General features: G+C 41.8%; 1 protein-coding gene across 2 annotated transcripts; it reads right to left on the reverse strand.

Annotated features, from left to right (window-relative positions):
- Window positions 1-4,745: 4,745 nt before the first annotated feature.
- LOC124007349 (adenylate kinase isoenzyme 1-like) lies at window positions 4,746-17,431 on the reverse strand. 2 transcript variants are annotated; one of them, XM_046317842.1, is made up of 7 exons: window positions 17,333-17,431; window positions 10,173-10,207; window positions 7,813-7,848; window positions 7,382-7,545; window positions 5,919-6,035; window positions 5,432-5,623; window positions 4,746-4,978 (listed from the first exon to the last, which is right to left on the reverse strand). In XM_046317842.1, exons 2-7 carry the CDS (start codon window positions 10,177-10,179, stop codon window positions 4,910-4,912), a joined length of 585 nt encoding a protein of 194 aa, XP_046173798.1. In that variant the 5' UTR covers window positions 10,180-10,207; window positions 17,333-17,431; the 3' UTR covers window positions 4,746-4,909. The 2 variants fall into 2 exon arrangements, with proteins under 2 accessions (XP_046173798.1, XP_046173799.1); XM_046317843.1 differs by lacking the exon at window positions 17,333-17,431 and adding an exon at window positions 10,979-11,028.
- Between the last annotated feature and the right edge of the window lie 56 nt (window positions 17,432-17,487).

Below are 17,487 nucleotides of genomic sequence, written 5' to 3' on the forward strand. Positions count from 1 at the left end.
GGCTCAGCCGCGAAGTAGTAGGCTACACAAGTTCACAGAACGGGGCCGCCGAATACTGAAGCGTGTAGTGGGAAAAAATCATCGAGCTGTTATAGCAGCAAAAGGGAGACCGACTCCCTATTAATGTCCATGATTTTGGAATGAGATGTTGGACGAGCAGGTGTCCACATACTTGTGGTAATTTAGTGTATGTGTAAATTCGGGAATAGGATTATTCCTCAATGTGTTTTGTAGCCTATACATGTTTGCTATAGTACCAGTCCTGTGAAAAAAATGAACTATAGGATTTTGTGTATGCTATGTAGCCTACAAAAACACCTGCCTCATGATTCTAGATCATGACTCGTTTATACTATGGAAAATGTATACATTTCAGATTGTTGACACCAGGCTTACAAGGGACATACCTAAGATAACATTCTTGACTACATGACTCCAGGGAAGAACGAAAAAACATTAATGTATAACATAACTCAAATCCTGTTAAATAAAACATGCACACACGCTCAGCTTGTTGTAGACACCCCTCTACAAGTAAGTAGACACAGGAGGACTACAGTATATTGGCCATTCATCACAGACAGCTAGATAGATAAGCACCCACAAGCCTAGTATAGCAACGTCCCAGGCGCACCAGACAGTCTGCACGTACACCTCTGCATTTAGGGTGCGTCTCCTCTATAAGCTGTGAGCGAAACTTCCCTTCTATCCGCAGTGGGCCAATGGGGGGGGTTACTTCTCTGTAGTCCTTCAATAACAGGAAACAATCCGCCGCTCTGTGGTCACCGTCTGTCATCGCTGGTCCAGCAGGTCGACACGGGTTTCAGCGCGGTGCCACGAGTTTCCATGTCGCCGGCCAGCAGCACATCAGTCTGAGGGGGACGTTTGTGAAAGTGTCCATGCGCCAGCTCACAGGTTTCCTTATGGCTCTCGTGGGTTCTGGGTCAAGGCAGTGTGTTAGCAAGGGGCTTTGAAACATGACGTGGGGGATTGGCATGGAGGCCCTCATTGTGTTTTCTTTGAATCATAGTATTGGCTTAAGGCTGCAAGTGTATGTGTGGGCCAGTGGAGGTTGCTGAGGGGAGGACGGCTCATAATAATGGCTTGAACGGGGCGAATGGATTGGCTCCATACCAAGTGTTCGATGTATTTGATACCATTCCACCTATTCCGCTCCAGTCATTACCACAAACCCGTCCTCCCCTATTAAGGTGCCACCAACCTCCTGTGAGGTAGGCCTATCAAGCATTTGTCTATCCTCCCCATTTCTCACTCCACCAGCCTCCACTGATTTGTATGATGGCTGGTGAAAGGAATTAAGTGTTAATTACATCAATCTGACACTTTTTCTGTCGTATATGTTTTCTGTAATATAGGCTACTATGTGAAAGGCTGATTGAACTGGCCCATTTTGGTATCCACACACACACATGCCATCACCCCCTCCCTCGTTCTCCCTTATTGTTACCACTACCTTTAAACTAGGTACAGTCTTGACATTCTTAACATTCCTGCTGACTGCATAAAAGTGCTTACTGACTCCTTTTCTAATTGGCTTTCCAATGGACTCATCCTGTCCCTAAGAAGCTCCTTTCCTCTTTCTCATCCCCCTTCCAGTGTAGCCGTGGAGTCGTGAGCAGAGCGCTCCTTGGAGGATAGCCCGGATACCTGCTAGAAAGTGTTTGTGAGCCTACTGAGGGCTGTGTGTGAGATGTGAGGTACACGAGGTGGGGAGTTCCAATAACACACGGGATGTACTGGGGTAGCAATGACTCTACATCCTGTTGTGTCTACATGCTCACTCACCTTGACCCTGTTTTTGTTGTAAAAGATCCACCTTCAGCACTTTTAGTAAAGTGGGTCCATGCATGGATTTTGAAAAGGTTGTTATTGACCGGGTAAAGTTGGGATGTTTCAGGGATAGAGTCATGCATAAAAACTATTTTGAAACTATGCTTCATGGTTTCTGAAAGAGCTGATTTATTTTATGACAGCATGTTTTTTAATGCTATATGCCAGGGGTAGACAACCCTGTTCCTGGAGAGCTGCAGGTACTGCAGGATTTTGTTACAACTAGGGACCATACCTGACCAACTGAGCTAATTGATCAGTTCAGTGATTGCCTAAATAATAATATTTTTTTATCCCCTTTTTCGATCGTCTCATTGCTGAAACTCCCCAAAGGTGTCGAAAGTCGAGTCACGCATCCCCCGAAACATAACCCTCCAAACCGCACTTCAAACACCCGCCTGATTAACCCGGAAGCCAGCCGCACCAATGTGTTTGAGGAAACGCCGTTCAACTGACAACCACTGTCAGCCTGCATGCATGTCAGCCCCCACTGCCACAAGGAGTCGCTAGAGCGCGATGAGTCAAGTAAAACCTTCCCCTAACCCGGACGACATTGGAACAAATGTGCACCGCCGTATGGGACTACCGATCACGGCCGGTTGTGATAAAGCCTGGGATTGAACCCGGGTCTGTAGTGACGCCTTAGACCGCTACGCCACTCGGGAGGCCCAGTAATTGCTTAAATTCAACACATCTGGTCTTTCAGGCCAGTTAAACCAAAAACATGAAACACCTGCAACACATTTGACATCTTAGTCATTTATAGTAGACACTCTTATCCAAAGTGAGTGCATACTTTTTGTCATACTGGTCCCCCGTGGGAATCAAACCCACAACTCTGGCGTTTACAAGCGCCATGCTCTACCAACTAAGCTACACTTCACTCACACTGGGATACGAGGCAATAGCTTTGATCATCAAGTTTTTGCCCACTAGAGTGCAGTATTGTCTTCAAATTGTTTGTAAATCAGACAGACTGTATAAGCAATTGGCCTACTTTTGTGTGTTGTCTATAGTTTGTCTGACAAAATTTCACAAATTTTACTCTAAAGTACTATATGCTGGGTTACTGGGATCTATGATATGGATTTATCGGTAATTACATCTGCCAGTATGAAATCTTGTTACGTTTTTATCTATGCTGCTAATAAATGGTCAAAAGACACAACCAAATATCCACGTTTGAAAAGCAGGTTGTTTTGCACACATTTATGAACAATTGCAATCTCACCTGAGCTAGAGTGTCTAGCAGGAATGTTTAACTAGGTAATCCATAACCCATTCCTAGACGATAACTAACTTACCTTTAGTGCCTATTGACGATAGTATCTTCTGGCCTGGGAATTTTTGTTAAGACTACGAAGCTCGTTCTGATCGTTAAAACGCATCGCTTGCGGTAGTTTTGGAAACATAAGGAATGTTTCTTTCATATCAGTGATACATTTGTTTTTGTTTTTCAAACAAAGGTTCATCTACTACACACCTCTATAGAGTTAGGGTTCCCACATGGCCATATATCCATGTTACAGCACTTGTTTACGGAAGACAGAGGCGTACCTGTGCTAATTAGCTATTTGCGTCTCCCAACACCTGTATGTAAACGGAAGCCACAAATGTGTTGTCACTGAAAAATACTGTCGCCTGCAACTGTTGGCATTTGTGAAATCATTTTGATATAATATGTAAGAGAATCGTTTCACATGGAGTGTTTGGTTGTTTTGGCTGCCAGGGCCAATTCGCCTCTAAACAGAACGGGTCCTTGGACTATAAGGAGTACATTTTTGGGTTAGGTTAGCCACTACAAAAGTAAGAATTTACCTCTCGAGGAGATTGAATTATTAACTATGGTATAGTTTTCCAGCAACAGATTACAACTGCTAAATAATATTTACTTTCTTCAGGAAGGAAAACAAATCTCCTGTACAAAACACATTAGCCCAACAGGCCGTCAGATTACAAACGACATAAGTAATAGTAGCACGTGAATCCCGGCAGCAGATCAAAGTGCGGTGCGCTTCAGGTGTGGACTCTCCTACTACAGTAACATCACGTGATGATAGACATTGTGACATTTTCAAATAGGCACCTGCAAAGCTTTTATGTTATGCATACTACTCTGTAGTTGTTCACATATGACAGAGTTTATCTGTTATGTGATGTAATGAAACATATCATGAAGTGTTAGACAGTGGAATTAATACGAACATAGGCATACTGCATTTTCTTTTACAATGGTTGGTTACTATTGTACTCTATTCCTACTGTGGGAGAACTATACTATATCCTGAATGCCTGCATGATGTAATGGCCTGCTGCCATGTCTGTCACTGCATGGCGTTTAGCACCAGCCATAAAGGAGTCATGTCTCCATGCTTTCCCATATACTCCGGTGTCTACATGGCGGCACAGGATCAGAGTGTAGCCCAGAGCCACCCCAGGCAGGCATTGTACATGTATGGTCTGGGAAAGTGTTGAGAGATCCCTCCTGTAAGTACATAGAGCTGAAATCAGCACTAACCGTGAGTGAGTGAGTGAGTGAGTGAGTGAGTGAGTGAGTGAGTGAGTGAGTGAGTGAGTGAGTGAGTGAGTGAGTGAGTGAGTGAGTGAGTGAGTGAGTGAGTGAGTGAGTGAGTGAGTGAGTGAGTGAGTGAGTGAGTGAGAGAGAGAGAGAGAGAGAGAGAGAGAGAGAGAGAGAGAGAGAGAGAGAGAGAGAGAGAGAGAGAGAGAGAGAGAGAGAGCGAGAGAGAGAGAGAGAGAATATTGCCGTATATGGGTGGCTGTTGTGGACTGAAACAGGAGACTAAAGTGTTAAATTAAGGCAGTGCTGTTCCTTAATGGCCTTTCATTATTGCCAAGCCAACTAGGCACAGACATCCAATCAATGTCTATTCCACTCTGGTTCAACTTAATTTAATTGAAATGACATGGAAACAACGTTGATTCAACCAGTGTGTGCCGAGTGGGAGGTGACTGAGCAGATTTGAGCTTCTTTCTGCATGAAATTGACATTTTGAAAAAAATGACCAAAACAAATTCATATCCAGTCATGTTTGCGTTTTTACTTCAGGTCATCGATAGCTTTGGCAACGTGTCCGAAGACTTCATCCACGGGCAGCTCAGAGTCAATCTGAGGAGAATGAGAGAGAAAGGCATGAGATGTGATTGTAATGTCGGTGGCATCATCATTTTTAAAATGATAAGGATTTTATTAAGAGAGAGAGAGTCAAATTTTCAGAGTTTTACAAGAGCTGCGAGGTGAGACACTTGGGTGTATTGTCACAATGCATATTTTGTCACAATGCACTTGTTTATTTTTAAAAGAGCAGAACTGTTTATCTAACACTGTCCTATGACACTCTCTCGCTCTCTGTCTCTCTCTCATCTGATGTTGGGATACAACCAGTGGAGGCTGCTGAGGGGAGGACGGCTCATAATAATGGCCGGAACAGAACGAATGGCATTAAACACTCCTTCCGCTCCAGCCATTACCACAAGCCCGCTCTCCCCAAATTAAGGTGTCACCAACCTCCTGTGGATTCAGGCATTGACAGTAGCCTATAACTAATGGCACCGGTCTTACCTTCCTGACGATGCCGCGGCTGGTGTAGAAGGTGATGACTGGCTCAGTGGCTTTGTAGTAGAGGTCCAAGCGCTTCTTGATGGTCTCCTCGTTGTCGTCAGCGCGACCGCTGGTCTCACCGCGCTTCATCAGCCTCTTGACCATGGTCTCACCCTTGGCGTCAATGTACAGCAGCAGACAGGGGGCTCCGATCTGTGAGAAGACAAACATCATGGTCAGGACAACTCTAAAAAGGTTGTTGAAATTATATAGTCCTTTTAACTGGGAGGGGATGTGCGAAAGGAAAATATATTTTGAGAGAAGAACTGTTGGAAATTGATAGATATTGAGCTTATAGTGATTTTTTAAAGGATGGGACTCCTTAAAAAATGCATAGGTTTCCCTACTTGCGTTCTGTGATTTTTTTTGCACTGCAGCAACCTAATTGCCCAGCAATGTTAAAGTATGGATTTTCTGAATGTGAATATATGTTCCTTTCTCGTCTTACTTTCTTCTCAAACTCTTCGCCCTGCTTGACCTCACGGGGATAGCCGTCGATGAGGAAGCCCTTGGACACGCCGGCCTTAGCGATCATGGCGTCTTTGATCATGTCCAAGACTGTGTCCTGGGAGGGGGGCACACATGTACTATTTATTGACAGGAAACACACCTCCGTAGAAAGCTGTTGGAACAATTTCACTTCTCTGTCGTAAAATGACATAAAGTAACTTGTGATCACCAGGTGTTGGAACCAAAATTATTTTCCAAACAGAACCATCATTTTCTTTTGTTCCGTTCCACTGTTCGGACCAGCAAAATAAAGTTATGAACCGGTTCTAACAACAACAAAAAAGTACCAGTTTATATCGTTCCTTTCTGTTCCTTTTTATCCTCTGAAATATATATTGTTTTTTATATTTAGCTCGACATTAAATTACTTCACCAATCAGTGCGGATGGAGCAGCTTGCTGTTGAGCGGGTAAGTGATTTAATCTCTATAGGAAAGTTGTTAAGAGCAAATTGTATTTTGCCGTGACAGCATGGTTTCATAATATCATAATGAAAGATAAACACACACACTATGCTGCTAGTCACAGTGTAGAGCACGAGATGCAACTGAAATTTTGAGGGTGAGGAGAGAGGATGGAGGAAGCTTGCCTTGAACTGCTGGGCATCTTGTTATGACATGCATTATACAGAATTATACCTATGGAGGAGTGACTTCTATGGAATAACTTTCAATGTCTTTCACTTCCCAGTTGGTTTTAATGTTGGACCGGAGCAAACGTTAGCTAGCTAACAATCTTACACAAGAATTTAAAACACGTCTTACCTTTTTGTGTTTAATAAATCCAATGTGAAAGGTGAAAACTATAGTATTCTTAACTAGCATTGAAAAAGTTCATCCATTCTCCACAAATTAAACATCTCTCCCAAATGTTTGAATTACGCTTCTAACATCATCAGTAGGCTACAGTAACCTATGCTTCAGAGGGGAGGAGAAGTTAACCTACACACACTCACACAGACTGGCAAAGATTTCCAGCTGACAGGCAGACGCTGGGTGAGTGACAGAGTGAGGGCTTTGCATAAGTACTTCATTGTGACTGGAAAAAAATGCCCGGAACATTATTAACCGGTACCCATGCTTTTAAAATAACAATTCTGTTCTGGAACAGTATAGATCACTTTTGTTTTCGGTATTGGTTCTGTTCCTCAAATAATGTAATTATTTTCCTGTTTTTGGTTCTGTTCCCTGAACCGGTTCCAACTCCTGGTGAACACAATATCCAAATTAAAATGAGTGTTAACCTGATTTATTCATGCTTATTAAGGAATTCAGCACAAACGGTACAGTATACATTAAATCTGTGAAGTTAGACTATATTTACTGTACTAACAACATTGTTAACATGTTATTACATAGTAACTGCTCTAGGAATGACTGTGTGCACTGTCCCAGCCACTCACCAGGGGTACGAGCTCTCCCTTCTGCATGATGGCCTGGAGGGTCTTGCCCCTCTCGGAGCCGGATGCTACCTCAGCACGCAGCAGGTCCCCAGAAGACAGGTGGGTGTAGCCATACTTGGCCACCACCTTCTCACACTGGGTGCCCTTACCAGAGCCAGGCCCACCTAGGGGACACATACAAGGAGGACAGGGGTTGGTGTTGGTTGGTTGGTTGGTTGGTTGGTGAATCCCATCTAGCCATAACCTTAGTGGTGGTTGGTTTATGACAAAGGGCTGTTGTGTATATTTACTTTATACTTTGGTGTATTCTTTCAAGAGAAGTGTTGACTTCACCTTACATCAGGCGTAGAACGTGCATATGCCTACATTTTGTGCTGTGTTGCCTGATAGTGTTGATTTTAAAATAAGATGATATATTATATTTCACTCACCTACAACGAAGATGATCTTAGCGTCCTTGATTTTGTCTAAAAGGAACAGAGGCAACAGAGAAGCATAGCTGGTAGTTCTAGAAACAACTTCAGACGATTACTGGTTAAACCTGCAGGTTGCTGACAGTAAACCCAAGTTGACTAAAAGTTTTTGTGGATGTGTAACAAACCATCATCAGAACGGACAATTTGTCTGGAGCAGCTTGCTGAGTTGGAGCAGCTGAATGAGCAACCCATCTTGACATGGAACCTCTCTGCCTTCTTGGACTTATATACAATGGAGTTACCTTGGCAACCTTCGCCAACCACTTCACAATGCTTTGTGACCATATAGAAAATGGCCCCTAGCTACAGTAGCACTGGGCTAAAATTAGCCAAAGTCACTGTAGTCACACATTTTATAGCAATTTGGGGTGTTTATGCATAATGGTCTGAGTTATTCCACATGAGAATATGCAGTGTTTGAGTCACTAGGGAATCCAAAAGTACTGTACTTTTTAATTAAAGGCTTTTGAGATTTGTACATCTGAATTGGATAAGAGTCCATCAAAAACACTGTAAACCTACCGATCTCTCTAGTGCCTTCAGAAAGTATTCACCCCCTTAACCTATTCCACCTTTTGTTGTTAGAGCCTGAATTCAAAATGGATTAAATAAATAAAAATCTCACCTATCTACACTCAATACCCCATAATGACAAAGTGAAAACATGTTTTTTTTTTTATGTTTGCACATTTGAAAATGAAAAACAGATCTCATTTGTGTATTTACACCCCTGAGTCAACACTTTGTACAAGCACCTATGGCGGCATTTACAGCTTTGGGTCGTCTTGGGCATGTCTGTATCAGCTTTGCACATCTGGATTTGGGGATTTTCTGCCATTCTTCCTCGCAGGTTTTTTCAACCTCTGTTAAATAAGATGGGAAGTGGCAGTGAACAGCACTCTTCGTGTCCTGCCACAGATTTTCAATGGGATTTAAGTCTGGGCTTTGGCTGGGCCACTAAAATACTTTCACATTCTTATTCTGAAGCCATTGCAGCGTTGCTTTGGCTGTATACTTGGGGTCATTGTCCTGTTGGACACCTCTAGGCAGGGTCTGGGAAGTTCCATATTCCCAATGATGGGAAATTGAAACTTTCAAGACTCTAGAAATTGTTTTATGCTTATGCTTCATCTCAATTCTCAGAGATCTACAGACAATTCCTTAAACTTCATGGTGTAGTTTCTACTCTGAAATGCACTGTCAACTGTGGGGCCTTATAGAGACAGATGTGTGTTTCCTTCTAAACCGTATCCAAACAATCGCATTGGCCACAGGTGGACTCAAATCAAGTTGTAGTGACATCTTAAGGACGATCAATGGAAATCGGATGCACCAGAGCTCAATTTGGAGTGTCATACCAAAAGGGTGTGAATACTTATGTAAATTAAATATTTATGTTTTTCATTTTCAATACATTTTCAGTATTTTCTTAAAACAGGTTTTCACTTTGACATGATGGAGTATTGTGTGTAGATGGGTGAGAACAAAAATCTGTTTAATCCATTTTGAATTCAGGCTCTAACACAACAAAATGTGGAATAAGTCAAGGGGTCTGGATACTTTCTTAAGGCACTGAATCATTCACTGATAAGTAGTAGCTAAGAAATCCCTTTCTTTTTGAATGTTCCCTCAACAATACAATATATAGCTACAAACTCATATAATGTATTTTCCCATTTGAGTGTTGTGCAAACTATGAAGGTACAGTACAGTATGTTCCTTTCAGCAGTGGCAATATTGTAAATAACCAGAAGAGGTCACCATAGCTTAACTAGGACCAATGATGTAAATATACACTGGATTGCCATGCGATGTATTGGCCATTGAGAGGCTTTGAAGCCACCGGTCGGCCATATTGGCACTCCCCAGTAGGTGATTTCCTTCATAGGAATGAATGGAATTCTACTGTATTTCAATTACAAGGACAAAATTACATATATTTAAGTATTTGTTATTGTACTGGGGACAGTAACATTAGTAATCTCAAAAAGTGATAATTTAAGAATGGTGTTATATATATTTTATTCATTTTATTATGTTTAGCTCACAATATAATTAATGTATGCATTAAGCTGTCTAATAGAAAAACCATTACAAGGATGGATGAAGATATTAATAAATGCATTTCTATAGTTTTCCAAATATTTTCTACAATGTGGGGGAGTGTCAAGATGGAGACGCATTTGCTTCCACACAGCAGCCCACCTGAGTCATCTAGTGTATACATAAATCATTGCTTAGAACACAAGTACTTCCCCCATGAGAAAAGTTTTATGTTAAAGGAGATCGACATATTTTTCATTTGTCATAATTACCTGCCATCTTGATCTATAAGGGTTATTCCTTTTAACTGAAATAGAAGAGAGATAAAACAGAAGTTAGCTTGTACATTCAGAGATAGTACCACTTCTTAGCCTGCATTTGACTCCATGCAAATAGATGCAAAGTCTCATTTTCCTATTTCGAAGAGAACCAAAGATGGTAATATCAGTCAGTAGCTTTAGTTGTTTTTAAAAATATTGTTGTGTCCTCCAAAGCAATTGATTTTGGGTGAATGCTGTGTTTGTATACTTACTTATCCATATCAAAAGAATTACAGTAAATTACGCAATCTGAATAAATTCTCATAGTAATACAGTAAAGCCTATACTCTTAATCAGTTTTGACATTAAGACAGCAAAAGAGAAAATGTCTAAACCACTACCGCCTGAAATTGTTACCTTCTCAAAATTTGTGAGAATAAAGCTTCCTCAGAACAAACACAATACCATTTGTAAATTATGTAACTTGAATGTAACTTAACTTAGGAACAATAAACCCTAGTCCACAGAAGGGAATCATTAGAATGCAGCATCAAGTAAAGTCAAAAGCATTACTTCCACATATCTCAAGATGGACAGAATCAATGACAGTAACATTACAGTATCTGATCACTCAGCAGCCGGTTACATCACTCAACCAGAAATTATAGCAGAACCTGATGTTCCTTAACACCCCCAGAAAAATCACGACCAGAGCATAGTACCATCCCTGTGCAAAAACTGTATCATGGAATGGAATCTGAATATTTCTGATTGCAGTAAATATGAGTTAATATTACCAAATAAAATAACAGCCTTACTGTTCCCTGTGCATTTTCTTCCGGCCTTCCTAAGTGCCAGAGGGAAGGAGGAAGAGGGAGAATCATTTCTGGGTGCGTCAGGGTGGCATGTGTAAACAGATCTCTCAGCTCAAGTGGCTGCCCTCTGGATCATGTGATGAGGGTGAAGCCTAGCCGTGTGATTATTTTTGAATGTTGCCTGAAACAACTGGATAAAAAGTTGGAGAGAAAGCTGATCCTGTATAAATTGTTGTGGAATAAATTAAAAGGTCTGACATGAGCTGACGATGAATCAGTCATTGACTGGCTGAAACAAAGACGGCGGTAGGGAGGGTGCTATTCAATCAGTTGTTGAGGGATAAGTGTAAAACTCAATGTGTCTTGGGATAGGAGGAGCTGACCCTACCATAAGCCAGCGAGAAAGTAAGAAGTCTGCTTTCGTTAGGTTAAGAGTGTTGGGCCAGTAACTGAAAGGTCACTAGTTTGAATCTCAGAGCCAACTAGGTAAAACATCTGTCTACGTGCCCTTGAGCAAAGCACTTAACCCTAATTGCTCCTGTATGTCGCTCTGGATAAGAGGCCGTCTGCTAAGTGACTGAAATGTAGATTAGTTACCATAGTCTTTTTGGACCCCAGAAAGAGTAGCTGTTCTGAAGGAAACTCTGCAGAGTGGTCACTAGCTGGCACTTCCACAAAGTCACACACTATTATTTTAAACCTGACCTTAACCCCAACCACACTGCTAACTCTAATGCCTAACCTTAAATTAAGGTGAATTTTTACAATATAGACAATTTTGACTGCAGCTGGCTTATCTAAGGGGAAATCTCTCAGAATATTAGGTTCATTAGGGACTGAGTAGAATAATGGTTGAATGTTTGCTCGTGTCATGGTAATCATTTTCAGTGCATAAACTCACAGGTTACCAACAACACACTAAGGGCATTTCTGGTTTTAAATATCCTATGATTCATGTTGCAGTGACACTGCCAAAGACACGGGTAGGCAGGTGACTGGTAGCATCTTAAGTTGCTAAGCGAAGATGTTCTTTCATTTTCTTTGTGATTTGTTTATAATACACCATTTAAAAAAAGCCACAGCTCAGACCTGTTCCACAGACAGGCTCAAGTATACTGTACATTTCACCCTTGGAAAAGCATTTCAATATGGCAGCCAGAGCTTGATAGGATTATTTCACCCCACTCACAGAGGAGAAAGAAAGAAGTGGTAAAGTTTCACTGAACCCCTTCACCATCCTGCTACCCTACTCCACCTTGGTTTTTCTGAAGACTCAGTAGTCCAGGTCCAGGGTGGCAGGTTTTATGTATAGCTCTTGACTCAGTGACCTTTGTAAATGTCACCCAGGCATCTGAGTCAGCTCTGTGCCCCTTTGGGACACCCACCCTGGCCTATTATGGTGCCTTCACTAGGCTGTGCAGCCTCCTTGGCATGCCAAACACACACCTCCTCCAATCAGGAGAGGATCGGGCACTGCCCAAGCAGCTGGGGTTACCGACCGTTAATCATGGCAGACCCTGGCCATGACCCAACTCTCAGAGGATGTCTCAAGTGGAGTTTGGATATGCAAAAAACACATTTCCAATTCACACATGCATATAATTTGCATGTGAAATGGGACACATACAGGCACCCGCCAAATTATTATTATATCATGAAGTATGGTTAACTGGTTAACACCCCCAAAACCAATTCTTTCTTTGGCCACCTCTCCTTCCAGTTCTCTGCTGCCAATGACTGGAACAAACTACAAAAATCTCTGAAACTGGAATCACTTATCTCCCTCATTAACTTTAAGCACCAACTGTCAGAGCAGCTCACCGATTACTGCACCTGTACATAGCCCACCTATAATTTAGCCCAAACAACTACCTCTTTCCCTACTGTATTTAATTTATTTATTTATTTTGCTCCTTTGCACCCCATTATGATTATTTCTACTTTGCACATTCTTCCACTGCAAATCTACCATCCCGGTGTTTTACTTGCTATATTGTATTTACTTTGCCACCATGGCCTTTTTTTGCCTTTACCTCCCTTATCTCACCTCATTTGCTCACATCGTATATATATACTTGTTTATGCTGTATTATTGACTGTATGTTTGTTTTACTCCATGTGTAACTCTGTGTCATTGTATGTGTCGAACTGCTTTGCTTTATCTTGGCCAGGTCGCAATTGTAAATGAGAACTTGTTCTCAACTTGCCTACCTGGTTGAATTAAAGGTGAAATAAATAAATTAAATAAATAAATTAACTTGACATGAGGTGTAACGTGTGCTATATTACACAGCACTATGTGTTACATTGACCATTACGTTGAACGTTATGTTTTTTACACTAACCATTTCCCAATGGCCACTTCTTTGTATGTCTTTTTGGTCCTGTCCAAACCGGACGTCTTTTTTTGGTCTTTCTTTGGTGCAGTCCAGGCCAGCTTTGATTTCAACGTCCAAGGACGTTGATTTCTGGTCCAGTCCTGACTGTATTTGGCCCAAACATAGACAAGGTTCAGATTTGGTACAATCCAGACCGGACCAAATCTGAAGCAATCATAGACATCTATGTTTTGCACGTTTGGGCAGTGCCTCACAGTACATTACAGCAGAGTACACTATATTACAGTAAAGTATAGTGTACTGTATTGCACCCTACTTTACTCTAATGTACTCTAAGGAATTAAACTACACTGTACTCACTGTACTCCCAGATCCCCCGGATGTAGTGTTCACAATATAGTATCCATATCTAGGGAAACCAAAGTTCCAAAGACTGGGCCTAATATAGTGTATAAGAGGGCATACAATACGTTTTGTAGTGATTCCTATGGTTTTGATGTTAAAGATATTTGTTGGTCTGTGGTGTGTAATGAGTAGCAAACAGACACTGCACTTGACACATTTATGAAATTGCTCATTCCAGTTACTAATAAGCATGCACCCATTAAGAGAATGACTGTAAAAATTGTTAAATCCCTGTGGGTTGATGAGGAATTGAATAATTGTATGGTTGAGCGGGATGATGCAAAAAGAATGGCAAATAAGTCAGGCTGCACAACCGATTGGCAAACATATTGCAAGTTGAGAAATTATGTGACTAAACTGACTAAAAATAAGAAGAAACTACACTATGAAACAAAGATAAATGACAAAGAATGATAGTAAAAAGCCTTAGAGCACCTTAAATACAATTTTGGGAAAAAAGGCTAACTCGGCTCCATCATTCATTAAATAGGGAAGGACATTCAACAAGCACAGCACGTACACAAATGACTGATGATTGGCTGAGATAGATTGATGATTAAAAAAATATTGTGGGGACTGTTTTGTTAGACTTCAGTACAGCTTTTGGCATTATCGGTCATAATCTGCAGCTGGAAAAATGTGTTATGGCTTTACATCCCCTGCTATATTGTGGATAAAGAGTTACCTGTCTGACAGAACACAGAGGTTGTTCTTTAATTAATAGAAGCCTCTCCAACATAATCCAGGTAGAATCATGAATTCCCCAGGGCAACTGTCTAGGCCCATTCCTTTTTCAATCTTTACTAATGACATGCCACTGGCTTTGAGTAAAGCCAGTGTGTCTATGTATGCGGATGACTCAACACAATACTTGTCAGCCACTACAGTGACTGAAATGACTGCAACAGATAAAAGAGCTGCAATTAGTTTCAGAGTGGGAGGCAAGGAATAAATTAGTCCTAAATTAGGAATAATTAGGAATAAATTAGTCCTAAATATTTCTAAAACTAAAGGCATTGTATTTGGGACAAGTATAGATAAGACAAGATAATCCATCTACCTGATAGGTGTGGCATATCAAGAAGCTGATTAAACAGCATGATCATTACACAGGTGCACCTTGTTATGAAGACAAAAGGTCACTCAAAAATGTGCAGTTTTGTCACAACACAATGCCACAGACGTCTCACGTTTTGAGGGGGTGTGCAATTGGCATTCTGACTGCAGGAATGTCCATCAGAGCTGTTGCCAGAGAATTGAATGTTAATTTCTCTACCAAAAACCACCTCCAACATCATTTTAGAGAATTTGGCAGTATGTCCAACCAGCCTCACAACCAAAGAGCAAGTGTAACCACACCAGCCCAGAACCTCAACATCTGGCTTCTTCACCTGCGGGACCGTCAAAGGGGGAGAGAAGGGGGTGCTGAGCAGTATATTTCTGTTTGTAATAAAGCCCCTTTGTGGGGAAAAACTCATTCTGATTGGCCTATGCCCTCCCAGGCCCACCCATGGCTGGGCACTGCCCAGTCATGTGAAATCCATAGATTAGGGCCTAATGTATTTATTTCCATTGACAGATGTCCTTATAATTCAGCAAATGCTTTGAAATTGTTATTTTGATATAATGCCTATTTCATTGAGAGTGTATGTGCAGTTGAAATTTGGCCATAGAATCAATGACTGAAAAATATGTATTTTCAACATTGGGAAGATTTGTATTTTCACCTTTCATTCAACACATAAAATGCACCCGATTTCAACACCTGGAAAATATGTATTTTCAATATCCCCCAAAAATGTATTTTTCGATGTCTGGAAATGACATCTTTTCACCTTTTTTTTCATTTAACCAGGCAAGTCAGTTAAGAACACATTCTTTTTCACAATGACGCCCTAGGAACAGTGGGTTAACTGCCTTGTTCAGGGGCAGAACAACAGATTTTTACATTGTCAGCTCGGGGGATTCGATCTAGCAACCTTTCAGTTACTGACCCAATGCCCAGTGCTCTAACCACTAGGCACCTGATGGTAAAGTATGGAAAAGACTGTATTTTCAATGTAATTTTGCTTACTGGGTGTTAGCTGTGTCACTGTCATTATTGAGGCAGGGTTGCGTGTGTCAATGTCTGTTAGCTGTAGAGTTCCAAAGGTACCTTAGAGTATTCCTTTTTATGCTTTGAGTGCGAGTCCCTTTGGAAACTTAGACATTTTTTCTCTGACGCACTGTCCGTCATCCATTCTAGCCTGGTCGCAAAACCATCCTACTGGCTTTCAATGTCTGTTCGCCCACATCCCCAAACACTTTCCTTTCTCCAGGATAAAGGACATCAAGAACGCACGAAAGAAGCATACATTCAAAATATTGCACTACTTTCCTGCAATGGACTTTTTTTTCAATGAATACAACATGATTCCACAGACATTAACGTTTCAGTACCAAGGGCAGCGTCATCTGAATGCTCCAGAATCAACCCATTCAGTTTCCTCATGTAAGCCACGTGCGTAAAACCTGTACCAAGAAGCATCTGGTAACCCACTCGCCCCTATCTGAAGTCTGTGCATATCCAATGCACCTCTCTCTTTCCCAGGCGTGTGTTATTGGTGTCCCCAGTCATGCAGTCCAGCTATTAAAAGACCCTGTCTGTCCTCTCTGCAGCTGTTCCCAGATACCATGTCAACCATTCGCAGAAAGCACATGGAAGGCTCGAATGCACTAGCTTAGCTGGTAAAGCCAATGTAAGTGTAGCATAGAGTATTTAACAATAAGCACAATCTGTCATTACAACTGCAGTGTCCACAGCTCTCTTATGCAAAGCAGTTGATGAACTGTATTGTAGGTGGTCCTCTTGTGGTCCTGCTCCTTTAATAGTGGTGATATGCCTTTAAGGTAAAGCAGGAGAACTTTTTGACATCATCAGCCCAGTCTGAGTTAAGATATTCTATGGTCTTTGCAGAGATATGGTTGGGGAGAAAGGGAGAGAAGGATGTGTACTGCAGCTGTGTGGTGTGTGACTTCCAGGCGGTAGGGCTTTTCGTGTTTGGATCTTCACCATTAACTAAGAAGAACCAATAGCATAAAAAGACATACATCACCCCGCATCAATGCAGCATGCTGTAAACACAGGCATATTGCAAATTAGTGTGTTGGTGGGAATGAGCACCCGGACAGGCATAGCAACACGTTGTTTCTGCCATGGTCAATGAAGGTTGAAAAAAATAGTAAAAACAGCCAAGCCTGTTCTTTTGATCTCCTACTGTGCATGCAGTCCAGGCATGGTCTAGTCCACTCACACATAGTATGACACACACTTCATTTGGCTATGACATTCTTACACCATAGCAGAATGAGGACAATGCAATATACAGTACGCAAGTGTCTGAGCTACCCTTTTCCTCAGCCTTCCATAGCCTTTAAATGCATTGCATCAAAGAAGCAGTGGCAGCTAGGGTCAGGCGGCACTTCACAGTGCCACCCTCTCTCCCTGCCCACTATTCCCTCACAAGCCCCTCTCTGTGTTCCTGCGGCACAATTATCCCCCAAGCCCCGCTTCCTGCGCTTTTTATTCCTCTGCACCGCTGCTATTGTATGGCTGTCTGTCCTCTGTACTGACCTCTGTAACGTTGCGGCTCTGTCCACAAGTGTGTGTCTCTGGATCCTGTGTGTGTCTGAGCAGTGTCCCTGCTGCACGGCAGCACTCTCTCCCCCTCCTCCACTTTTTATAGCACAGCTCAGCCTGCTCAGACACCAGTGCATTCTGGGAAAAGA

This window comes from Oncorhynchus gorbuscha, linkage group LG20 (genome assembly GCF_021184085.1).
Source record: "Oncorhynchus gorbuscha isolate QuinsamMale2020 ecotype Even-year linkage group LG20, OgorEven_v1.0, whole genome shotgun sequence".
Lineage (NCBI taxonomy): Eukaryota > Metazoa > Chordata > Actinopteri > Salmoniformes > Salmonidae > Oncorhynchus > Oncorhynchus gorbuscha.

What these genes read in the sequence shown, in the direction of transcription:
- LOC124007349 (XM_046317842.1), bottom strand. An exon ending in GCGAAGAGTTTGAGAAGAAA is followed by an intron (nt 5,624 to 5,918) that starts GTAAGACGAGAA and finishes GTCTTCTCACAG; the next exon opens with ATCGGAGCCCCCTGTCTGCT. An exon ending in GCCGCGGCATCGTCAGGAAG is followed by an intron (nt 4,979 to 5,431) that starts GTAAGACCGGTG and finishes CATTCTCCTCAG; the next exon opens with ATTGACTCTGAGCTGCCCGT.